At 35.9% G+C, this 26529-nt stretch overlaps 1 protein-coding gene across 6 annotated transcripts in view; it reads left to right on the top strand.

The window, feature by feature from the left end:
- TAX1BP1 (Tax1 binding protein 1) overlaps window positions 1–26529 on the top strand; it is a 65002-nt gene that overhangs the window by 15484 nt on the left and 22989 nt on the right. For 3 of the 6 annotated variants that reach the window (XM_054726090.1, XM_028155163.2, XM_054726094.1), the window contains exons 4-13: window positions 2460–2647; window positions 6526–6684; window positions 7620–7768; window positions 7863–7953; window positions 11923–12108; window positions 16601–16825; window positions 17619–17765; window positions 19436–19559; window positions 20781–20884; window positions 23364–23489. In XM_054726090.1, coding sequence (XP_054582065.1) covers window positions 2460–2647; window positions 6526–6684; window positions 7620–7768; window positions 7863–7953; window positions 11923–12108; window positions 16601–16825; window positions 17619–17765; window positions 19436–19559; window positions 20781–20884; window positions 23364–23489 — 1499 coding nt within the window. The remainder of the gene's footprint in view (window positions 1–2459; window positions 2648–6525; window positions 6685–7619; window positions 7769–7862; window positions 7954–11922; window positions 12109–16600; window positions 16826–17618; window positions 17766–19435; window positions 19560–20780; window positions 20885–23363; window positions 23490–26529) is intronic. The other 3 variants (XM_054726093.1, XM_054726092.1, XM_054726091.1) reach the window with 3 other exon arrangements.

Here is a 26529-nt window from a genome sequence, read left to right as displayed (position 1 = left end):
AGAGCTAATCTCCCTTAGGTTTGGAACAAAAGCCCCTTTCCCCCGCCACCAGCCAGACCCACGCACCTCCACACCTCATCCCCTCCGATTTCGCTGGGTGCGAGGCAACAGAACAGCCTTTAACCTCCGCCGCCATCTTTTTCAAACTTCTCAATTTGTACTTCTTAATCCCTTCATTTCAGTCAACTCTACTGAAGTCTAGCGCCGCCGGGAGGTGCACGGAAAGGGCGCCCGGGCCTCCGTCCGGTGCGCGGTGCGCGCGTCCCGCGGAACCAGGCGCGCGAGGGCTGCGCGGCTGGGACGGGCGCTGGGCGGCCGCCGAGCTCCAGGCACCGCCATCACCGTGCTCCGGACGTCGCCGCCGCGGCGTCCCCCCAATTTATACTTTTTAATCCCTTGAATTCAGTCAACTCTACTGAAGTCTAGCGCCGCCGGGAGGTGCACGGAAAGGGCGCCCGGGCCTCCGTCCGGTGCGCGTTGCGCGCGTCCCGCGGAACCAGGCGCGCGAGGGCTGCGCGGCTGGGACGGGCGCTGGGCGGCCGCCGAGCTCCAGGCACCGCCATCACCGTGTTCCGGACGTCGCCGCCGCGGCGTCCCCCCAATTTATACTTTTTAATCCCTTGAATTCAGTCAACTCTACTGAAGTCTAGCGCCGCCGGGAGGTGCACGGAGAGGGCGCCCGGGCCTCCGTCCGGTGTGTGGGGCGCGCTGCCCGCGGGACCAGGCGCGCGGGGGCTGCGCGGCGGGGACGGGTGCTGGGAGGCCGCCGGGCTCCGGGCGCCGCCGCTGCGGCGGCGTCCCCAGCATCCCGGGCCGGGCTGCCTGCGGGGGCGGCGGAGTTGCGAAAGTGAGTGAGTTTCCCAGGGTTTCGCCCGGAATGGGGTTCAGTGCAATCGGAGCCGGCGCTCAGCGCACTCCGGAGCCTTTATCTCCTTCCTGCCAGTGAACTCCGGCCAGGTCATCAGCCGCCCCCTCCTCTCCGGTTCCATCCTCCCCGCAGGCGCGTGTGCTCGTGTCTCCGCCCGTTTCTCCATACCTCAGGCTTTTACGGCTTCCCCGACTGTCCCCGTGGCCTTCTCCTTCCCCCCAGCTGTGGGCATTTCAGTCCACCAACTTTCCTGTGGTTCTGGACGATGTCCGTTCTGACCTCTAGTTGTATTTTTGAAATTGTTGTGCCCGGCTGCAGGTTAGGTGTTTAACCTATGCCGCCATCTTGGTTTCTCTGTGTTTTTTTTTTAATATTTCCTTCATCTCTCAGTTCTTTTTAAAGGACTTCTTTCTTACTTTCAAGCACCAAAAGATGTTCTTGGCTTACCTTGTATTTTTCTCTGCCCCTCTCTCTTACTTCTAAAGAGAGAGGCCAGCTATTTTTTAAAGAATGAAATCAAATGAACTAGATATCATAAGAATGAGACTGAAAATTTTAAGATATGGAAGAATAACAGCCATAGTGATTACAGATTTCTGAGTAATAGTAAGACAAGGGGAATATATTCATTTTTTTGTAGGTTCCTTTCACAATCTTTTAATGCTTTTTATACGTCATTCTAGGGGATTCCTGAATTTTTATATTCTATATCTGCCCTCAATATTTCTGAGGTCTTGATATAGGATATAAAGCATGTGTATAATGAATGGTAATATAAGGTATACTGTGGAAGTTGTTTTTCTTAATGTAAAAAACACCATGGGAGTTGTGGAGGGGAGGTAAATTAGTTTTGAACTAGGATAATCCAGCAAAATTTAAGAGAGAAGGTAACAATTGAATTGAAGAAAGAAGAAACAAATAGTGAATATACATTAGTGGCCTAGATGGTATAAATACATTATCTGTAGATACTTTGGAACTCTGAGATAGATGGCTTGGAGTCTGTTTTATAGATAAGAAACTCTGGAGCATAGGGAGGTTAAGTAAATAATAGTGGTAGAGCTGGAATTCCAGAATAAAATCTGTGTGGTTCCAAAGCTTTTTTTGTTCTACAGCATCAGTGGACCTTATCCTCTTTTTTGCTTTACACAGTTTACACGTGTAGCATATTCCTTTTGTTAATATCTCTCTTTTACATGTAATGAATTGAGGGAATATTTCTTTAAATGGCATGTTCTCATCCCTAATAATCCTCCTAGATTTTCATGCTTGTTTTTCCCTTGGTCCTCCTCCAGCCTCCCTCTCCTTGAAAACTACATATTTGACACTCTCCCAGATGACTTAGTTTTGCTCTAGTGAAGATTTGGGGAAAGGATATTCTGGGAATATAAGCTTAGACCCAAGATAGAAAAATTCGGGCATGTTAAGGGAAGAAGGGAAAAGTCTAGTTTTGATAATTTATGAAAAATAGGAAGAAAGACATATCCTAAATGCCTATAAACGGGGTCAGGAATGAGAGGAGGTGACAAGTATTGTCATAGCAACACTTTATAATAGGAAGTTTAATAATTTTTGGTTAACTTCCTCTTAGGATATTACCTTCCAAATGATGATGGAGAATTTTATCAATTCTGTTACGTTACCCATAAGGGTGAAATTCGTGGAGCAAGTACACCTTTCCAGTTTCGAGCTTCTTCTCCAGTTGAAGAGTTGCTTACTATGGAGGATGAAGGAAATTCTGACATGTTGGTGGTGACCACAAAAGCTGGCCTTCTTGAGGTTAGTACCAACAGTGAGTTAGTGATTCATAGATAATTTTAAAAACAGAGCATGTAAGAACACAGGTTAATTGGCATTTTAAGAATTCTTAGATTATGCAAGTGTAAAACCTAAAAAGCAGATGCTTTTAAACTAAAATAATTGAAAAGTACTTAGTGTGTTTTTTTCCCCTTTTAACCTTTTGCACTCGGATGTCGAGTGCAAATTACTCTTTCAATGTATCAATAATTTGAAATATAAAACAATCCAAATAAATAAGTTTGTATGAAAAGAAACTCCAGTTTTTTATTCTACTGCCGCGCTTTGTAAAATCTGGGGTATTTAAAAAATTAAATCCCGAGTAGAATAAAGGAATCGAGAAAAAAGCAAGCGAGTGCAAAGGGTTAAAAATCTTTATTATTGAAAATATTATGTATATCCCATTTCCCCCATTGACCCCCTCCAGCGCACTGCCGGCCCTCACCTCTGGCCTTCACCACCCTATTGTCTGTGACCATGGGTTATGCATATATGCATAACTTAGTGTATTTTTGAAATACTTTAAAAGTATTTTTATCACAACTATATTATTGATTTCACCGTGGCAGGGACTGTTTCTAGGCTCTGGAAGTGTTTTGTGCATAGTAGATGTGCAATAAATAACTATTAAGAGAATTTAGACCTATAGCTTTCCCAATACTTCCTCACCCCCCAACCTTTCTTTGGTGGTGGCCTAATCCATTAAGTGTAGAACGGTAGAGATTTGGAAGGTGAAGCAGGAGGGAAAGTAGTGTACGGCAATAAGTCTGTTACTGAATGTGAACTTTATTTTACTGTACTACGAGCATGCTCTATCCCAAGTTGTGGCAGTGAGTCAGGGAAGCATCCCAGTCTCAAGGTTTAAGTTGAACATTTTTAGAATGATTTTTTTTCCTTGTCCTTTGATCAAGTGAATAAGCTTGGATTAACTATAACTGAAAAAAAGTGAAAAGCTTCTTACTGTTTTTTTTAATTGAATATTTGGAGTCATTGCATTGGCTCCAATAGAAATATACTGTGCAGATGCTCTAATAATGCCTTATGTCTTAATTTTTAGTAGTTATTGAAGAAGAAAACAGAACAACATTCTTTCAAGAGATTTCTCAATATTTTTACCCTAAACCTAAGTACTAGAATGTTACATTTGTGTTGCTGTGAAAAACAGCTTCTTTAATTGGTTCAGCATACATTTTTAGTTACTTTATATTCACATTTAGTGACAGGTCGTTCATTGCCTTTCTTTATAGTCAGATGAACTTTTTATATATAAATATTTTATGACTTTGATTTTATCTTATTTACCTTAATAAACTGAGATTAGAGAAAAAAGAAAGAGGTTATAGATAAAATACTTTATTTTTTTATTTTTTTGTGTGTGAATTCTCCCATATCTACCCTTCCCCCTTCCAGAAATTCTTCTCTTATCTTAAAGAAATGTAACTTTTATAGGCTGACTAAAACATTTTGTGTTGACAACTGCCTGATGATCAAGGTTTTTAGCCTGGTATTTGAATGCTAGTCAAAGATGCTGAAACAAGCCCGGCTCTTAAGAAGAATGCAGTTAGTTTACATTGCAGCTTTTTGAATACTTGTTAGACCACCCTGACTTCAGGGCCGCTAACACAAGGGGCATTTTGGCATCTACATCTCCTGTGCACTTTTTCTAAGTAAATTGGGACACCATACAATTTATTTCACTTCTTACTTCATAAAGAAATGTAAATTGTTATCTTTTAGGGAAATATTTGTGAGATAAAATGTTTTTATATCCTGACCAAGTTTTAGACAAGTCTTGTAAATTTTCACCTTCAGGAACATCTTTAATGATTTTATCTAAAACTGCACAAAAATAGTAGATATGTGAGACATTGTCTAGGGCAGTGGTCGGCAAACTCATTAGTCAACAGAGCCAAATATCAACAGTACAACAATTGAAATTTCTTTTGAGAGCCAAATTTTTTAAACTTCTTCTAACGCCACTTCTTCAAAATAGACTCGCCCAGGCCGTGGTATTTTGTGGAAGAGCCACACTCAAGGGGCCAAAGAGCTGCATGTGGCTCGCGAGCCGCAGTTTGCCGACCACGGGTCTAGGGTACTATTGACATTAAAGTGATAGATAAAATGTAATGCTTCAGTGTGTGAATCTTGACTGGATCCTGGAGTTTTTAAAAAATTACTAATTTTCTTAACTATTATAATGGTAGAGGTTAAATAGGAAATTGTTCTTATTAGGAGATGCTTGCTGTATTAGGAGATGCTTGCTCTCAGTACTTAGGGGTGAAGTGTCTGCAATTTTGTTTCAAATGGTTTAGTTCCCCTCCTCCAAAATTACATAAATAAAATTAAGTACTGAATATAAAGGGAAATAAAATATTAGTGAATTTAGGTGATGGGTATATGGGTATTCATTGTAAAATTTTTAACTGCTATGTGCTTGAAAGATATCACAATACAGAATTGGGGGCAGGAATTTGACTTGTATACATTTTAATCTAATTTGAATTTATGTGCCAATTAAATGAATCACTGGGGAAAAGTGGTTCTTTTATAATATTCCTCTTGCAGTATATCAAGATGTATCTATATTTTTAAGCTATGAGAAAGTTTAGAGCCATAAGTCATTAAAAAATAAAATAGGCAATGTATGAAAGAAGTTCAGTGAATAAATAAAGTTTTTTCTTTTGAAGGTGTTTACTCCTGTCACTTTCATTTGGTGTGATGAATGAGGTAGAAGGGTCATTCTAAAAACTTATAGCCATTCAACTTTCATAAAAACCATTTTAGACTTTAATCAGTTTGGTTTCATGACCCTAGAAAACTGACTTGGGGTCTATTGTGGCCGTACGTTTTATTTATTTATTATTGTTATTTTTAAAATACATTTTTATTGATGTCAGAGAGAAAGGGAGAAAGAGATAGAAACATCAATGATGAGAGAGAATCATTACTGGCTGCTTCCTGCACACCCCACACTGGGGATCGAGTCCGCAACTTGGGCATATGCCCTGACCAGAATCGAACAGTAACCTCCTGGTTTACAGGTTGATGCTCAACCACTGAGTCACGTCGGCCAGGCCATTTTATTTTAGCTAAATGTATACGATGCCTCCTCTGAATATACAATCTTCCCCTGTTAGAGTCAGTGATGTCTGCCTGTAAGAGAAGTGTTAACTATTTTAGTTACTGCTATTTTAGGTCCCTTAATTCAGTAATTTTTTAGAATATTAGAGTTTAGATTTCCTGAACAGAGTAACTATTAGTGTTTCCATAATAATTAATATAATGTTACAGTTCACATTTTAGTCCTAAAATTTGCATTTATTAATAAAGTTTTAATTTAGCCACATAAAAGGCATCACATATCGAAATTTATTCCTTAATACCTTATTTAAAGAACCCTAACTTTTAATAGTAATCCCATAGATGAAGGCCTTATGTAAAATAAGAAAGTTCTTAATAGATTCAACGATTTCCCATAATTTGCATTCAGAAAGAGATATACATTTTCTTCCAAATTATTACTCAATATATGCCTAGAGTTCAGTCACTTAAGAAGTTTTATGCCTTATTTTTAGTACTGACTTGAAAAGTGATCAGTAGGAAACATCATAATAAAATTCATTAGTTGTACTTTTAATTTTTTTCTTCTTTGCCCAACCAAAGGAAGCTTCATGAACTTTTGATTCATGAACTTTTCTACCTGAATGCTAAATAAGGCTATTTGATATGAAGTAGTATGTAAAAATTTTTTCTGTGAATGTCTTTATTATTTTTTTGAGATGGAAAATCAATTTATAACATTATAGAATTATTTAAAAAAAAACACCAAAACACCCAGTTTGAGTTTTTTTGTTTTACAGTTGAAAATGGAGAAAACCATGAAAGAAAAAGAAGAGCTGTTAAAATTACTTGCCGTTCTGGAAAAAGAAACAACACAACTTCGAGAACAAGTTGAAAGAATGGAAAGAGAACTTAACCATGAAAAAGAGAGAGGTGACCAATTGCAAGCAGAGAAAAAGGTTAGTTGAGTCTTATGTAACTAATATGAGTTGATATAATATATTACCTGAAACCCACTTTTTACAAGAACTGAACCAATTAAAGTGAGGGGAAAAACCCTGTGTTGAAAAACAATAGCATTTAGATATTTATACAAAAACAGATCAGTTTCTATCAACCTTCTGTCAACTTTTTTTATGTTGTAAATGATTAAAATTTTGGATTTTTGGTACCAGGCTTGATGACATAGTGCCTGACAACTGTTTCTAGATGTTTTATATTTAAATGTAGAGTATTTGATTGATTTTGAGGGGAGGGCTTGGAAATACAATTAGGAATGATAAACACTGAATAAGGAAAAATAGAATAAAGGAGTTAAATTACTTTTCCAAAAAGAATTCAGTGAAATGAGATGTAGTATTAGACAAAATTTGAAATCCTTGATGTGAGAAATTCTATAAATTATCCTAAAACTATATTTAATATTGGCGCAATTTCTTAAGCTAAGGAAAAAGAAGTATAAGTATATAACAATGTGGTTTCATTAGATATACAGATGGATTTTAATTAGTAGGTGAAAAAAAAGTGGAAGGAAAAATCGAGTGTTAACCTTGGTAGTATCATGAAACATGATTTGTCATTGGGGTAACATTGAAAAGTGCTATGTAAAAAATGAGAGTGACTAAAAATTTTTTTTCTCATTTTCGTTGCCTGCCCTCTGGTGGAGAAGTTAGTGAAATCAACAAGAGTGTATGAAAATGCAAGAAAAAAATTATTTAGTATATGTAGAGTTGAATGTATGTTACAATTTCTGGTTTAGTTTTTAGTCTTAGCTTATAAACTTTGAGGGGACAAACGTGGGATTAAAATATAAGAATTCATAGATTTATGTAAGATGCATATTTTATCATACTAATTATGTTTCTCAAAATACTTTATTGTTGTTCTTTCTTAGGAACTTACTGAAGTAACAGAAAATTTAAAAATGGAAAATGAAGAACTTAAGAGAAGATACAATTATGCTACATCCAAAGCTGTCAAGCTTGAGGAAGATATTCTGTTAGTGACAAATAAATCAATTGAAAAAGAAACTGAATTAGACAGGTATTTCTGACACTTTGAAAATATATCTTTATGTTCTAAAAATGTTTCAACAAAGTTATTTTGTCTATATTAATGTTACATTACCTTAACCCAGCTTAAAGGACAAACTCAGGAAGGCACAGTGTGAAAGAGACCAACTTGAATATCAGTTGAAGACAGAAAAGGATGAGAAGGAACTTTACAAGGTAATTTATTCTTTCCAATTCTGTTACTTATCTATTGCTGTATAAGAAAATTACTCTAAAACTTATTTAGTGGTTGGGAATTGGGAGCACCTTAGCTGAGTTCTTACAGCTCAGAATCTCTTGCGTAGTGGCAGTTCAGGATGTTGGCTTGGGCTGCAGTCACCTTATGGCTTTTTTGGAACTGGAGGTTCTGCTGCCAAGGTGGCTCACTCACATGACTTCTGGCAGGAGGCCCTTCAGTTTCTTGCTATGTGGCCTCTTCAGTGGCTGCTTGAATGTCTTTACAACATGGCAGCCAACTTCCCTCGGAGTGAGCTATCCAGAAGAGAGCAAGGAGGAAGTCACTTCATTTAATGAGCTAGTTTCCAAAGTTGTACACTGAAGCAAGCCACTTGGTCCAGCCAACACTCAAGGAGAGGGGAATTAGGCTCCAAGTCTTGAAGAGAGGAGTATCAAAGGATTTGGGGTTGTGTTTTAAAACCACTTCATTTTGTATAGTTCATAAAAGTTAAATTTTAGGAAATGAATTTGCTGGCATTTTTTTTTTAAACCTCACCTGAGGACATGCTCAGAGAGAGAGAGAGAGACAGACAGAAACACATATTCATGTGAGAGAGAACATCTATCGATTGCCTTCCATACATGCCCCCACTGTGGACTGAACCCATGTGCCTTGACTGGGAATTGAACCGGCAACCTTTTTGGTGCACAGGAGGACTGAGTCACTCCGGCCAGGCAATTTGCTGGTATTTTAGATACTTAGCAGGTAATGTATAATAAGTCAAAGAGGTTTAATGGTAACACGATATTTATCAGAATTTATATAACCAATGATTTTTCCCTTTTAAGAACATATAAACCTTAGCGAGAACATTATTTCAGTGATGATTGTCATGTTTTAGAGTTTGAGTTTTGGAATAATCTTCAAGGAGTGTCAATTTACAAAGGATATTCTTACTGATGATAAATCTTCACCTTTTGTATTTTTTTCTTTTTAAGTGATTCTGAAATAGTTAGTTTAATTGTCAGTAATGTAGCTGCAAATGGCTCATAAACAGTTCCTGACAGTAGTTTCAGAGGAATTTTAAGAACAGTTTGAGTTGTCAGTATTATCCAGATAGACCTAATCAAGAGATTAGATTAGATATATTCAGTGAGAAAAGGACAGTACACATATTTGATTAAAGATAAAAGCTTAACACTGCATATAGTCAACTATTTGAGAGTCACAAATTTATACTGAGAACCTACTTATTTGCCTACTTATTTTTGGTGGTGGGTGTTTTTTTTTAAATTATATATTTTTACTGATTTCACAGACGATGGGAGAGGGAGAGAGAGAGAAACATAAATGATGAAAGAGAATCATTGATCAGCTGCCTCCTGCATGCTCCACACTAGGGATCCAGGTACAACCCGGGGATGTACCCGGACCAGGAATCGAACCGTGACCTCCTGGTTCATAGGTCGACGTTCAACCATTAAGCCATGCCAGCTGGGCAGTGTTTATTTTTTTTAAGATAAAAATGTTGAGCGGAGCGTGATTAGGGACGTTTTGCATGTTATGGGTTAAAACCGATTCTACTTAGGACAATTCAACAACTCTTTCCCTGAGTGGGAACATACATATGTGTACATACATCACTTTCAAAACAGGAAGAAAAGTAGTTGATTCACTAGTAAATTATTTTATGACGACCCTTTAAGAAAAAGTGCCCAGAAATAATGTTTGTTTTTTGAACAAGATTATGTAAAAAGGGGAACAATACAATTATGTAGAGGAAGAATTGATGCAGTTGGATTACCACTTATATGATGTTTTTGCAAACTACTTTCAAATGAAGTTTTTTTTTTGAAGTTATAATGCATTTTTTAACTAAATGAAAATTTGGCACCTGTAATAATTTTTTACTTAATGTTACTATGAATTTCAGTGAGAATGTTCCAGTTTTGTTGCCAGGAAGAAACCTGGGCATTATTTCTCTGGATAATTAAGAGCTTTCTATGTTGTTTTTCTGTTGGCGTAGTGGGAGATAATAAGATTAATAGAATGTCTGTGTCTTCATTTTAATATAGTAATAAATAAAAATGAATTCTAAAAGGCATATTATTTAGTATTGCGAAGTAAAACTGTGTAATGATAACTAGGGTGACTTAATTTGGAAAGAGGGTAACGTATCTCTAAAGCTGTCACTTTTCCACACATTCTTCTCTTCTATTCTGAGAACAGCACTTTTGGCATTTTATAGAGGGTTAGCAATCACATTTTAGGGTAAATCCAGCGTTTTATTTTTTCATTTCTACTTTAAATTATTTACCCCTTACATTATCTCTTTTCTTCTTTCTGCAAAGACTTTGTCAGTTGTACACCTGAATGACAAGTTCTTTGCAAAAGACTTGGCAGGGAGGAAGGAAGGGCAAGAATGAGGTAATCTTATGGATTTATTCTTTCACAGTGTTCTCATATCTTTGGTTTTCTATAAGCATTAGAAGTTGGGATCATAGTGACATAGAAATTTCCATTTAAGTACACTCTCCCCTCAACCCCCCACCCCCTTGCCCCTGAGTGTTCTGAACAGTATTTTTATTTCATTCATGTGTGTGGGACTTTTGTTGTTATTTTGGAATGGAGAGTTTATTTACTGAGTTTGAGAAGACTTACTATATACTCTTTTTATTGATTTTTGAGGGAAGGAGAGAGAGAGAGAGAAGAACATTGATGTGAGAGACAAATATCTATTGGTTGCCTCCCCGCCGCGCCCCCGAACCAGCAACCTAGGTATGTGCCCTGACTGGGAATTGAATCCACAACCTTTGGTTCCAACCAACTATACTCTTAACCTTAGAATTTCCCATTCAGATTGTTCATGTGAATACCAGAGAGATTCCTTTTCTCTCACTCCTAACCCTTATTGGATCATACAACCCATCCCTGTCCTATAAGAATTTAGAGAAATTGATCACTCCCATGAGTTGATAATTATGAACATTAGGTAGTGTTTTCAGAGTGATGCTGCAAAGATCTTGGCTGCTGAATCCTTCAGAGAACCCAGATTTATATTCTCTCCTTGAAAACAGAAATTAGTGTTTCAGCATTCCATACATTTTAAGAGTAAAGTGCAAGAATTCATTTACCTCTGGTACTCTTTTTAAAAATATTTTTAAATTGATTATAGAGAGGATAGGAGAGGGAGGGAGAGAGAGAGAGAAACATCAATGATGGGAGAGAATCATGGATCAGCTGCCTCCTGCACAGCCCCTATTGGGAATTGAGCCCACAACCCAGGCATGTGCCCTTGACTGGAATCGAACCTGGAATCCTTCAGTCCTCAGGCCAGTGCTCTGTCCATTGAGCCAAACCAGCTAGGGCATATCTCTGGTACTCTTTACCAAAGCAAGAGAACCCTTTATAGTGGAAAGTAATTTTGATGTGTATCTATTGTGAGGAAATGAGCAGCCACAGCCGAAGTTCCTGGGAAAACTCTATTGGGTTAATTAACAACAAATATATTTTCAGGCATACAGGAAATAAGTGATATAGTAGTTTTCACAAGCAAAAATTGAATTGTTTAAGATGTTTTCCAGAATCTCATTATGCCTTTATATCTGAGTCTGTCTGTAACCTAATGTTTTGCCAAAAGAACAACCAAATCCATTTGTGATTTTAAAGAGAAATTAAAATTATTAAATCAAAGGAAAAGACATTAGAGATCCGGTAATATTATTAGACCTTAGAATTATTAGTTTCTATGGAAAATTAAAAAAAAAAAAAACACTTAGAAAGCTGTGTTGCTAATCTACATAGTCAGTCAGTCACTTGGCAGAACTCGTGTCTCCTGACTCCAAGTCTGGTAAGTCTTCCCATTCCTTAATCATATTTGGGTTAGAGATCAACAGTGGTATTTTAAACTTGGACTGACTTAGGTTATGGAGTTAGAATATTCTTGACATTTTTAAGCACTGTTACAGGTCCATTTGAAGAATAGAGAAATAGAAAATACCAAGCTTGTGTCAGAGGTCCAAACTTTAAAGAATTTAGATGGGAACAAAGAAAACATGATTACTCATTTCAAAGAAGAGATTGGCAGACTACAATTCTGTTTGGCTGAAAAGGATAGTCTGCAAAGGGCTTATCTGCTTACCACCTCAAGTAAGGTAAGTACTTCTGCAACATGTATTTGAAGATTGTAAAACGTATCTCTGTTAAATGTATACAATATGATAGTTTCTATTTTTAATCTTCTCTCCCCCAGCCTTTTCTTTTGAAGAAGTTCAAATTTATAGAAAAGTTGGAAGAACAAAACAATGAATACATATCCTCAAATAAAGGCAAACCATCTTTATCTCCCCCATATATATGCCTTTTCTGAACCATTTGAAAGTCAGTTGCAGGTATTATGACCAAGAAATTTAACACTGATTTTTAGTATTCATTTTGTATATAGTTCTAGTCTACATTCAAATTGTCCCAAATACGTTTTTATTTAACCTTTAAAATTTCTTGATCCAGGGGTGGTCAAAGATCATACATAAATCTAGTATTGTGTTCTTGGTCTGTTCTAATCTATGATAGTGTCCCTGTACTTTTTGTCTTTTTTGACTTTGATACTTTTGAAGAATTCAGGCTTGTCTGAGGGAATGTTCCATAATTTAGATTTGTCGTTTTCTCATGACTCGATCAGGTTAAACATTTTTGGCAAGAAAAGGCATAGGTGATGTTTTATACATTCTGTTGCAGTCATATCAAAAGTCACAGTGTTAATTTCATTCTTGATCTTGTTAGGTTTACTCATTTGTTTCAAGTTAGGTCTGCTCTTCATGTATCAGTGCCTTTCCCTCTGTGATTATTGAGTAATCTGTGGGATAATACTTGAGATCATGTGAACATCCTATTCCCCAGTAGTCTCTCACCCAGTGTTTTTTATTCCTTGAATGATCCTCACCTGCATCAGTTATTACTTTAATGATTGCAAAATGGTGACTTAAAAATTGTCATTCCTTTTACATTTATTAGTAGGTATTCCTTTATAATGAGGAGAGGTTCACTATTGCCATCTCCCCCTTTTATTACATCACTATGGTCTTTGGATTATTTTTTGTTCAGTGTATTATGTTATCATCAGTATTCTTTTTTTAAATAGTCCCATATTTAGTGAGGGGGAACCTTTTCAAACCTGCTTTTGTGTCTTTTTGATTCAATCCCTAATGCTTTGAGTGCTTTTGTTTTGTGGCACAACTGTATGTTAACAGCTTTAGGGATTAGCCGTTTTTCCAAGGAGCTCTGTTTTTTTTAGTAGGGAATGGTATTTTGAAACTGGATCTTGTTGCTACTAGGGGTTGTTTCCTTGTACTTTCATTAAACATTTTGTGTTTAATTTATATTTATATCTTTACTTCAAATCTAGAACCTTCCTTATCTTTCTCTACTTTATATCTCTTTTACCAGTGTGAGAACCCTTTTTCCAAAACGTCATTATATTTGTTTTCTACCTAGCCAATACAGTCAATGCCACTTCCAACAATAAGTCTCCTAATAAAATTAAGATCTATTCCAAATCTTTTCGTAGAGTATATTTCACTAAGGAAGTATAGGGCACCATGTTCAGATTACTTGAATTAAAATTTTAAAAATTTGTTATGAATTTGTAGTACAGTTCAATGTATTTGTATATATTTAATTTTAATATTTGCTTTTACAATCAATGTTTTGATTTAATTTTTTTAATATGTGAAATAGTTGCATCATATAAAAGTCAAAATGATCTAAAAAATTTTACTCTGATGTCTCAATCTCTTCCTTATAAAATCCCTGTTTTAACCTTTACCCATAGGTAAACATTTTCTTTACCTTCTGCTTTTTTGGTGTTGTTTTTTTTTTTGCAAAAATTAAACTTATGTGTAGGTGTTGGTGTGCACATACTCCTTTTGCTCCCCTTCTTTCTTAAAAAAGGGTGCATATGCTATATATATTTTGTATGTACTTTGCTGTTTTTCATTTAATAATATAAATGAAATCATTTCATATTAATTCATAGAGATCATTCTAATTTTTAAAAATGGCTGTGTAGTACTACTTTATGTAGGTTTACATTGATTTATTAATTTTTATGGATGAGTATTTTGCTTTCAGTAGTTTGCTGTTAAACATGCTTAGACATAGTTAGTATAAATGTCAGACATACATGACATTTAGATTTAATGATTAAGGTCCAAGTTACTTTTCAGGGCATTTAATGTAGCAGATTGCAAATGTAAAGGTGAAAAGTATATTTGATTGCTTATTTGTTGTTTAACAAAATGCTAAAAATTTCTCTAAATATCCTTTTCCTGTTAAAGCAAGACTTCAGTTAGGAAAAACATACACATGGAATACCTGGAAAAATGATTAATAGTTAAAACTTTTTAAAAATTATAAAAGCAATACAGTATCATGGTAATAAGAGAATTCAAATAGTACATGAAGGTACAAAGTAAAAGTAACCCTCTGAGGAGATCCACCAAAGAACTTTTATGCATATACGCATAACCCATGGACACAGGCAACAGGGTGGTGAAGGCCTGGGTTGGGGGGTGGGATGGAGGCAGGCTGTAAGAGGTCAATGGGAGGGGAAAAGGGACATTGTAATACTTACATCGTTATATAATTTTTAATTTTTTTGGAAATTACATACTTTAACAAAAATGAGGTTATATAATATTTCAGAACCTCTAAAAAATTGAAGGAATGTCTTGGCATCTTGCAAAAGGAGTACACATACAGATCTTTATCCTTCATTACAACAGCTGTGTAGTGTCTCTCTTTAATAGCTATCTAGTATGTAATCAGTTTTAATTTTTATTGTAATAAGCATATTACAATAAAAATTCTTATACAGATATCTAGACATACACATATAAATCTGTAGCATAAATTCCTCCAAGTGCAATTGCTGGGTCAAGTGTTAAAATATTCAGTTATTTAAAAAAAGTAATATACCAACAGTGTATGATACATGCTTCTGTTTGTAATGGGTGTGTAGACTTCCATTGTGTGGAGGATATATCAATTTATTTGTAATAAATTCTCATATTTTTAGACGTTTAATAATTATCATTATATTAATATTTTATTGAATTCTGTGAAGTTTAAATCTATGTTCCTACCCATTAATAATATTATTAGAAACTCATGAAAAATTCCTAGATTAAAAGCCATGTGCTTTTTAAAGGTGTTCATGAATGTTGCAAAAATCTGATTAGAAAGGTTATACCACTTACAGATTATGTAAGTCCAACTGTTTGTAAATTTGCTGATTATGCTAACCCTATCCAAATATTGGAGTATTACTGTTTTTTAAGCTTTAACAATTTGAAAGATGATGAATGGTATTTGTTTTAATTTTTCTATTTTATTGTTCATGAGTTGAATATTTTCTGTTTGCATACTAGCCATTTCTTTAAAAAAATATGTTCATGCCTTTTTCCAGTTTTATTTATTTATTTATTTTTTGTTTGTTTGGGGTTTTCCTTATTGATTAGAAAAGTCGCTTATACTAAAGTATTATTACTCCCTTCTTCACCATCCCCTTTTTTCCATTTTGGCATATGGAAGCTGACAATATTTATTATATAGTTAGATCTAATACTGTTACACCTACAAAGATTTTCTCCACCATAACATTACATAAATAATCATTTACAATTCCTTCTAAAGAGCTAACAGTTTAACAACCAAGAATGGGTTTTACTTTTTCTGAGTTTACAGTATTTTTAGTACAGAGATGAAAATAGGAAAGTTAAATGAAATAGATTTTTTGAGCTCATAATGTCTAGTTAATATTAAAGGAAATAATTTTATGGCAATTTTAACTTTTAACGATATTTTTAGGCTTAAGGAGTGCTTAATTAACTTTTCATTACTCCAGTGCCTCATCTTTGCTATTTGCATATCAATATTTTTAAAAAACTTTTACTATGTAATAGTATATTAATATATTGGTTATTTTTTAGGTTAGATAGTAAGAAACATTGTTTAACAAAAATTTTTATAGTTACACCCTGGCTGGTGTGGCTTAGTTGGTTGGGCATCATCCCGTGCTCTGAAAGGTTACCAGTTCGATTCCTGGGCACATGCCCGTTTGTGGGCTTGATCCCCAGTAGGCAGAGTGTGTGAGGCAGCTGATCTATGGTTTGATATGTCATTGATGTCTCTCTCCCTCTCTCTTTCTCTTTCCCCACTCCCTTCCCCTCTCTCTCTCGAAAAATCTTAAAAAAAATATTGAAAAAAATTTTTTTGAGTTACAAGTTTTTGAAATTATTTTTATTGGTGATTGTAAAAAATGAGGGTCAATACTTACAACTGGAGAGATTCTGGGGGACAAGAGCTTTCATTCTGGAGTATGTTGCCTGACTTCCTGTACTTCAGTTTACTTGTGTATAAAGTGGTATTAGTGATATTCAGTGCATAGGTTTGTTATATGTATACTCCAGGAGGAAACTTAAGTCACATCCCAAGTTTTTTCTAGACTTATATACTTTAAGTTCTGAATAGAAGAGCAATATTTAATTTAAAATTTTGGATTTGTTGAAGTATGAGTAAAAATAGTTTCTGCTTGTGTTTTTTAATTGGATGTTTTAATTACAAATATATTTATCTGCATTTCTTCAGGAAGATACGTTTTTTTTAAAGGAGCAACTTCGTAAAGCAGAGGAGCAGATTCAGGCAACTCGACAAGAAGTTGTCTTTCTGACTAAAGAACTTAGTGATGCTGTAAATGTGCGCGATAAAACGATGGCAGATCTACATACTGCACGCTTGGAAAATGAGAAAGTAAAAAAGCAATTAGCTGATGCAGTGGCAGAACTTAAACTAAATGCTATGAAAAAAGACCAGGTAAAGCAGGTTAATTTTGAGTTTCCATTTTGATCAAAACTCATAAGAGTGAGTTATGTTAAAATAAATCAAGTCAGATTCCTGATCAGAATTTTAAATTTCCATTCATTTTGTTTAGTCATTGAAACCTCTTGGGTTGAAATTAATGTACACTTTAAGAAAAACCACTGTAAGCAAATTCCTAATGGTTAATAAAAGCAGGTCTATTATTGCTAATTAAACTTTCTGATGTCAGGTATATATTACTTTGTTGGAATTTCTTATTTACTAGCTGCATAAAAGGTATTATGGTTATTTAACAGAGTAATACTTGCTCCTCAGGAGGTGGATTATTCTTCTCCAGTTTTTTAATGAATCTTAGTCCTAAGAATATAAAGCTGGATTTATTAGAACTAACTAATATGGCCCTGTAGCTAAATCTCCAAAATAAAAACAGAGCCTGGCCCGTGTGGCTCAGTAACCTATGAACCAGAAGGTCATGGTTCGATTCCCAGTCAGAGCCCATGCCTGGGTTATGGGCTTGGTCCCCAGTAGGGGGTGGTGTGCAGGAGGCAGCTGGTGATCAATGATTCTCTCTCATCACTGATGTTTCTTCCCCCCTCCCCTCCATCTCACCTCTTCCCCCTCTCCCCCTCTCTTTCCCTTTCCCCCCTTGCTCTCTGAAATAAATAAAAACATACTTAATAATAAAAAGCCATAAAGAAGAAAGTGAAAATGAAGTTTAAATTTACTACTGTGTTATGATAGAAAATTACTATCTTTTTCTTAGAGGAATTTTTTTTTTTTTTTTTAGGAAAAAACTGATACACTGGAACATGAACTGAGAAGAGAAGTTGAAGATCTGAAACTTCGTCTTCAGATGGCAGCAGATCATTATAAAGAAAAATTCAAGGAATGCCAGAGGCTCCAAAAACAAATAAACAAACTTTCAGACCAATCAGTAAGTATAACAGAATTCATACATAGTGAAATACTTCTTTTATCAATATTTTTGTTTGCAAATCAATCCTATATAATAAAAGCCTAATATGCAAATTGACCAAATGGCAGAACGACCGGTTGCTATGATGGGCACTAACCACGAGGGGACAGATGCTCAACGCAGGAGCTGTCCCCAGCCCCCAGGCCAGCCAAGGCGGGTGCCAGCGGGGTCCCCCCAATCACCCTGCCAGTCACCTGGCGGAGGTGACCAGTGGCAGCGAGGGGGGTGGGGCCCGCGAGTGTGCGGCACCAGGCCGTCCAAGGCAGGTGCCAGTGGGGCCCTCCTGATCGCCCCGCCAGTCACCCCACAGATGGGCCTTGATCACTGGCCAGGCCTAGGGACCCTACCGTGCATGAATTTTATGCACTGGGCCTTTAGTTTATGATATTGAAAATATCATTCTTTTTAATATAACTTACCTCTGCTTGATTTCAAGTCATTGGCCTGATACGGTAATGATTAAAATTTTCTTTTTAATCCGCACCAGAGGGTATTTTTTACACTGATTTCTAGAAAGAGTGGAATGGAGGGGTGCTGTGGGGGAGGGGGGGAGAGAAAGAGAGAGAGGAGAGAGATCAATGTGAGAGAAACACATGATTTGGTTGCCTTCCACATGTGCCCCTACCAGGGCTGGGAAATGTGCAACTGAGGTATGTGCCCTTGACGGAATCGAACCTGCAACTCTTCAGTTCCAGGGCTGATACTAATCACTGAGCAAAACTGTCCAGGACTGTAATAATAATTTTTAATATCTGGAATTTTTATTTACTGGAGAACCAATGAAGGAAGCAAGGGCAACAGCAGGGGAAAAAGCCCTCTTTTCACCATTTTTCTCTTAGGTTGATTAAATGTATTTTTCACTTACATATTCATTGCATATTTTCGAATCCCTCTTTGTGACAATGACGCTTGTCTTTGGTGTGGGGTTCACCATTTACAAAATGTCATTGTTGAGTTCTTTCCTCCTATTCATATCCTCTAGATTAGGAAGGATTAAAAATCATCAGCTAATTGTTTTATATTCCCTTTGAGGATGGGAAGGCAGATTTAATAAAATCAGTGATAATGCTCCTGCTTTGATGTCTGTGTATTTTAATGTGGGTCCCCAAATTGTGCTTAAATATAAGGTTTCTTATGTAATGGAGTCTTGGAAGTGAAGAAACATTTAAAACCCAAAGTTGAAAAGCTACCACAGTTTTCTTAACTAACCACATTTACTATAAAGATAGTTTTATTTTTTGTCTTTTTTGAAATCTGGAAGGAGACAAAAGAAGCAAGAAATGCATGAGATAAAGTAGGAAGGCTTTCGTAAAGAAAAAAAAATTACACTTTATGCACCAAATGTATAGATTTTGGTTTGGGGCCTTAAAGTATATTATGATTTTGTAGTAGAAAACTTGTGAAATTTCTGCTTTGGTGGTCTTTTGATGTTTTGACAAGTAAAAAAACATAAGGTTTTCTCTTTTGTAATATGAGTAAAGTGGTGTGTGTAACTTTAGTCTTTGCTGGCTTTTAGGACAGTTAGCTTTGTGGACGTTCAGGATTTTTTGATGTGATCATTATTTACATAATGGCTAAAGGGAGAAAATAGAATTCATTTAATAATTTATTGTTAACATTTTGAATAGGCCAATAACAATAATGTCTTCACAAAGAAAATTGGAAGTCAGCAGAAGGTGAATGATGCCTCAATAAACACAGACCCAGCTACTACTACCTCTACTATAGGTGTAAAGCCACTACCTTCTGCAGGTAAAAATGTTTTAGGCTTTTTGTGTAGTGTCCTGCCTTAAAAAGTATTTATATTGCCTTATTCCAGGAGTAAGAATTTTAGGGAGTTTATAGAAATATTTATAGTATAATTAAGGAATTGAGGCAAAGGGAAAGTAAGGATCTAAAAGTTAAATTCATGCATGTGGTGAATATACAAAATGTGAGTGTGAACTAGTGTTTACCTTCATGAGAATATTCACAAGTGTTAAATGACTTGGTGTTTGTAAGCTCAGATTCGTATAGCTTTTGGGCTATAGGATAAAAGCCCAGAATTGAATTTTTAATTAACATCCCACTAAAATCTATGGAATTTTGAAACATTTCTGGCACTTCAGTTCAATTCTGTTAGGGGGAATAACTTGTAAATCCTGTTTGTTGTGTCTCATCTCTCTCTCTCTCTCTGGCTGCTTTGGATCAATAGGGTACTTTTCTCACTGTACTTGTCAGTGGATAAGATACATTTTTTTTATTAGTTTATTAATTTCTAGAACAGAGTAGAGAGAAATAATACATGAACAACATGTAAATTTGAATTAACGCTAGGATTTTACTTTTCTTCATATCTTTTTTTTTCCACCCTGTGTTAATGATTTAGCAATAATGAAGGTAAGTACTAGAGTATGTAAAAGTATCTTTCCATGTGTAATGTTTGGGCAATTGATGTTTTATACTTTTTAAATGTATTGTAAATTTCCTGTACTATTAAATATTTAATTAGCTTCAGCTGCTATAGAACAAGATCCTGTTTTATATTTCTGTACATCCTCTTAGTTACCTACATGGTGTTGTACAATATTTGCTTAATAAAGACCTAGTGAATAGTGATGAAAGATTGGAAAAATGATTTAAAATGTTTTCTCAAAGAATATGGCTTTCTGCTTATCCTGTCTCTTCAGTTATATAATTTTTTCTGCCATTTAGAACTATTTTGAGCTAATTAAAAAATAATGATCCTTTCATTACTGAACATGAACTTGGTTCTGGCCAAACTGACATTTAAAGACTTCTTACCTAGAGTTTATATATATTATCCTTCTTTGTTTGTTTAGTGTATGAATATATATTTTTTAAATAGGTGTTTTTCTTCAGTATTCCATTTGTTATATTTCACAGTATCCTGATCTCTAAGTTATTCTGAACAGGAAAATAATATAAAGAGAAAACTAATTTTTAATGACCTTATTTTCTGCCTTGTTATAGCCGAGACAGATTTTGACATTGTAACAAAAGGGCAAGTCTGTGAAATGACCAAAGAAATTGCTGACAAAACAGAAAAGTATAATAAATGTAAACAACTCTTGCAGGTAAGTTAGCTACCTTGTAAGTGAAAGATATATTTATCAAATGTAATGGCTTAGGTTACCTTTATTGTTTTAATTGATGGGCGTCCTAGGGTTTCTTTTTTATACAGCAGGTACACATGTACTGGTGTTTGGTTTAGCTGTTGAGAGGGCATTGTTGTGTGTGCCTTTTCATGTAGTGTATGTAATATCATGGTCCTAAAATTAGTTTTGTTCACTTAAGGTACTTCTCTTGATATTGAATTGAGGTTGGATATTAATTGTTTGTCTTATTATCAGGATACATTGAACTTTATAAAAGAGAAGTGCTCCTTTTACACTTACTGTAATAATAGTAAAGATTTCTACCAAATCTTAAAATGACCAGATTTGCAAAGTGGAAAAGGGAACATTAATCAAATGAGTTGTTGCCCTTACAGTGTTACTTATTTTGATGATTTTAAACTATTATTAAAATATTTCAGTTTTGTAACTGTCTTGGAAGCATTCACTTCTAGAGTGTGTAAAGGACAAAGGAAAAATGCTTCTCATTTATATCTGATTTGGAGAAGGAGGAAAAGCTATTTTGTGTATGTAATTTTTGTTTAAATATTTTTTTGTGTCTGTTTCTTTGTGTATGTGGAGAGGAGAGGGATAATTTTTTAGAGCTGGAAAAGTTCATATATTAGCTCAAGGTTACTAGAGTAATTTAAATATTTTATGCTACTGCCTTGTAAATAATATTAATGTGATTTTTTAAACCAGATTTTAAACTGAATGTGTTGCTTCATATGATCTTTCTTTCTGTGGAAGTGTTGATTAGTACAGTTTATGCTAGAGTTCAAAGTAGTTGTTTGTAATAAGTGACTAAATTATTCATTAAGTATAAAACAATTCTGGAGGAATATTAAAAATTCATCATGTTCTATTGAAAGGAAGATAGATTGTTCCATTGAAACTAAAACCTTCCTCAAGGTACATTATTTTCTTTTACAACTGTGTTGAAGTGCAATTGAAATCCAATAAACTGCACATATTTAAAGTCTGCAATTTGATCACTTTTGCCTATATCGTTGTGAAACGTACAATGTCAGGGTGTTTTTTTTTTTTGTGTGTGTGTGTCTGTTCACAACTCATCTCTCCCTCTGTCCCCATCTCTGGGAAACTATTGGCTTGCTTTCTGTCACTATAGATTAGTGTACTGTTTGTACAGTTTCTATAAATAGAATCATATGGTTTGTACTCTGTTTTCTGTCCTCTTTCAGCATAATTTTTTGAGACTTATGCATGTTGTTGCTTATATTGGTTCTTAACTCCTTTTTATTGCAAGAGTTCAAATCTTTACTATTTTAAAAATAGGGTTATTCATCTTATTGAGTTTGTGTTCTTTATTCTGGCAATAAGTACTTTGTCTCATATATGTGTAGTAATTATTTTATCCAGTCTGTAGCTTGCCTTTTCATTTCCTTAATGGTATTTTTAGAAAAAGTTTTAATTTTGATGAAGTATAGAGTATCAAAAACTTTTTTTAATGTTTTATTTTTATGTTCTAAAACATTTACCTAATTTAACTTATATTTTCTAGAACCTTGTCTTCTAGGAATTTTATAGTCTTACGTTTTACATACAGATGTATTAGCCATTTTAAGTTTATTTTTGTGTATAGTGTGAGGCATGGTATGTATAGTATGGTTATTCAGTTGATTCAGCATTCTTTGATGAAAAGACTTGTTTTCTCCATTGACTTGCTCAAAGCATATTTTAAAACTTTCACCTTGAACAAAAATCTTTAACATGAAGTTGGCCACTTTACCTTTTTGTCGTGTTTGTAACTCCTCCCTTTTAACGTGTGAGTTCTAGAGTAGAGCAGTGTATGACAAGTCAACCTAGAAGTTGTCTTGGTCCGGAAATCCCAGAGTTTTATTTATCAATGTCTGGAAACAATGGCACAAAAAGTATCTGATTTTTATTACCTCCTTTTACAAAAGTAATTCATGGTTATTGTGAAATATTATGGTATTATAGAAATAAAGAATAAAGATGGTAAAAAGTACCATCATGACCCTGATCCCCAGCGATAAGAGCTATTAATAATTTGTTTTATACTTTTCTATACAGTACTACATAGACATCATATAAAATTGTTAAACAACTTTTAAAACAAAGATAGGATTACACTATGTATTTTATTTTTGAAACTTGATATTTTCAGTTAATGAATCTTGACATTTTTCTTTGTTAATTCCATTATGTGCATATAAAATGATTTATTCAATCTTCCACTGACAGACATTCGGTTATTTCAATTTTTATACTGTTACAACAGTGTTACAATGTACATTTAGTGTATACTTTAGTATGTTTTTTTTAAAATTTAAGTTCTTTATTGTTTAATATATTACATAAGTCTCCTTTTCTCTCCATTGTACCTTAGTATGTTTGTGTGTAGATATTGGCTCTATATGGATTTAAAATCTTTTGGTAACTTACTAATTTCATTTAGGATGAGAAAACAAAGTGCAGTAAATATGCTGATGAACTTGCAAAAATGGAGCTGAAATGGAAAGAACAAGTAAAAATTGCTGAAAATGTAAAACTAGAACTAGCTGAAGTAGAGGACAACTACAGAGTAAGTTTAGTGTTTGTATAACTTTGAGGCATAGTTGCTGGTACTTTGAAAAATGTGTTATCTATAATTTTTATCAATCGAATGCACTTTTTTTGTTTTATAATCCTCACTTGAGGATACTTTTTCCATTGATTACCGGGGATTGAGCCTGCAACTGAGGTACGTGCCCTTGACTAGGAGTCAAACCTGAGATCCTTATGTTCGAGGGCTGACACACTAACCACTGAACAAACCAGCCAGGGCCGAATGTATATTTTTTTAATGCACATTTTTAATACGAATCATTGGGATAGTATTTTCGTGTATAAATAAAAATGTACTGGGAATTTAATTATGTTGCATATAGTTCAGTAACTATGAACCGAGAAAATAGATACCCATTATTTATTGCCATTGTGGCTTTAATTCTGTGTGGATTCAGGTGGTTATTAAAATTATATCTCTTAATTATGCTTAGTACCTAAAGATAGAAAAGTGATCATTTCCTTAGTCTCTGGTTCACTTAAAAAGAAATACATATGTTAAAAATTATTTTAGGACATTGGCATTTTTGTGGGAGTGTAATATACAATCAGTAATTTTTCAAATTTATGTAAGAATTTTTAATTTAGCACCAAAATGTGATTGTAAGTGAAATACTGTAGAATACATTTTTGCCAGTGTAACATAAGCCAACAAACAAGCCTGAATGGTAAATGATATTTGTAAGAATGTTAGGGGAAAAAAATTAGCAGGCTGTATAGCTAATTAATAAGGAAAAAGGTATTTTTCTAAGGAATAAAGTGTAATCTTACATATTCTAAGATATATATGTATGTACTAGAGGCCTGGTGCACGAAATTGTGCACCAGTGGGGTCCCTTGGCCTGGCCTGTGGGATTGGGCCCAAACCGGCTCTCGGACATCCCCCAAGGGGTCCTAAATTGCAAGAGGGCGCACGCTAGGCTGAGTGACCCCACCGGTGCATGATCGGGACTGGGGAGGGACGCAGGAGGTTGGCCAGCTAGGAAGGGACTGCGGGAGGGCTCCAGGGCATGTGGGCATGTCCGGCCCATCTCGCTCAGTCCCAATCAGCCGGACCACAGCAGCAAGCTAACCTACCTGTTGGAGCATGTCATAGTGACTGGTTGACTCTGCTCCCTGGTGGTCAGTGCACGTCATAGCGAGCGGTTGAGTGGTCTTAGCACATCATTAGCATATTACACTTTGATTGGTTGAATGGACAACCAGACAACCGGGCACTTAGCGTATTAGGCTTTTATTATATAGGATGGTTTGGCATATTTTTGTGTGTGAATAAATAAAGGAAGTTCTAAATTATTTAACTTCACTATGGCATAACTGTACCTATAATTTAATTTTTAAATGTAATATTCTTAGTGACACCAAGAATTTCTTTATGTTTCCCCCATGGGGACTGGAGCAGGTGGCACATTACAGTCAAAGTAACTTTACTGGTGGTCCTTTTATTATCTTCTGTCAATGAAATTTTGAAACTTTTGTTTCATGATATTACTGTTTCTGAAATTCTTGTGGATATTTTCAATGGCTGGCAACTTCACTTACTACTTATAAAGGTGAATACTGAATTTATATGAAATTTTATTTTTGAAGATTGACAAAAAATGATTTGGTAAAGACTTACTGAAGCCAATTATGTATAAAGGAATATATTAGCTATTAGTCGGGTGATCTTTCATAAAGTAAGCTACAATGCTATTCTTAAGGAGTTTGTGAACTAGTAGGGATTGTTAGAAGTTAATGGTGATATTCACATTCATAGCCTAGGTAATCATCTGTCAAACAATGGGGAGCTAAATATTTTTTACTTTATTAATGATAAAAACGAGCCTCAAGATTAAGCAACATATTTAAGGTTACAACAGCTGGTAAAGGTGCTTAGCTTTTTGTTTAATGCCCTTTCCCTTATTTTTCACTGTTTACAGACAAGCACTCATACCAGACAAGGCAAACTGTGATGAATGAGTCAGAGTTCTTTAGGACTGTTTCGAATTAAGGGTTAGACATTATGGAGAAACCAGACCTTTGTAAGACCCAGGTGGAGGGGAGAAGAAGCAGAGCTAGGAAAAGAAAGCCACGGCATTCTAAGCCAACAGATAAGCGTTGTTATTCCTATATAATAAAAGCCCAGCGACCGAATGGCAGAATGACTGGTTGACCAGTAGCTATGACGCTCACTGACCACCAGAGAGCAGATGTTCACCGCAGGAGCTGCCCCCTTGTGGTCAGTACACTACCACAGTAGGAGCGCCACTTGACCGGGATGAGTGCTGCTCCCTCTGTGAACCCCGGGCCATGGGCAGGAACCTGGGCTGGGATCGTTGCCTCCTCACCCCCCATCCTCCTCCTCCTTGCTCCCTGCCGCTGCCTCTGGGTGCCCACAGGCCTCGAAGCACTGCCTCCAGGCTCGCAGAGCTGACCCCGGAGGCTGGGAGGCAGGTTCATGGCCGCTATGGGACTGAGGCCTACTTCACCGCCTCTCAGTGCTATTGTCCCTGGGCCTGGGCCTGGCCCTGACGGGGTCCCCTGGAGAGGCAAGTGCTCTGGCTCCACGGATGATGCCGGACCAGGGAGCAGCCGCTCAGAGGGCGCGTCCACAGCCACTCAGCTGACTGGCATGAGCGATGCTCCCACAGCGGGCGATCCCCGCAAGCCACGCCCCCCACCAGTGCACGAATCCTGTGCACTGGGCCTCTAGTATAAGTTTGGAGGTCAGAAGTGGAGAGCATCATCTGGGAACTGTAGTGGAGTAGATGAGACTTAAAAGACAGGTCAAAACCAAATTTGGGTGCATTTTGCTGCTCAGACTTTTGTAGGAGAAAATGGACCCAACTAGAGGGGGTCTTTTTGAAAACAATTTGGTAGTACAGAGAGTATTTATACGTGGGAAGGGTTTTTGAAGGCAAGAAAATGAGGTAGAGATATTCTTAGAATGAATTGCTACCTTCCTTGGTCACTTACCATTGAATAGGACATGAGTTTATCAAGGAAACCTTTGGAAGACATTCTTATGGGAAAAA

Source organism: Eptesicus fuscus, chromosome 14, assembly GCF_027574615.1.
Source record: "Eptesicus fuscus isolate TK198812 chromosome 14, DD_ASM_mEF_20220401, whole genome shotgun sequence".
NCBI lineage: Eukaryota > Metazoa > Chordata > Mammalia > Chiroptera > Vespertilionidae > Eptesicus > Eptesicus fuscus.
Note: the sequence above shows the minus strand (reverse complement) of the source record. Positions and strands in the feature narration are given on the sequence as shown.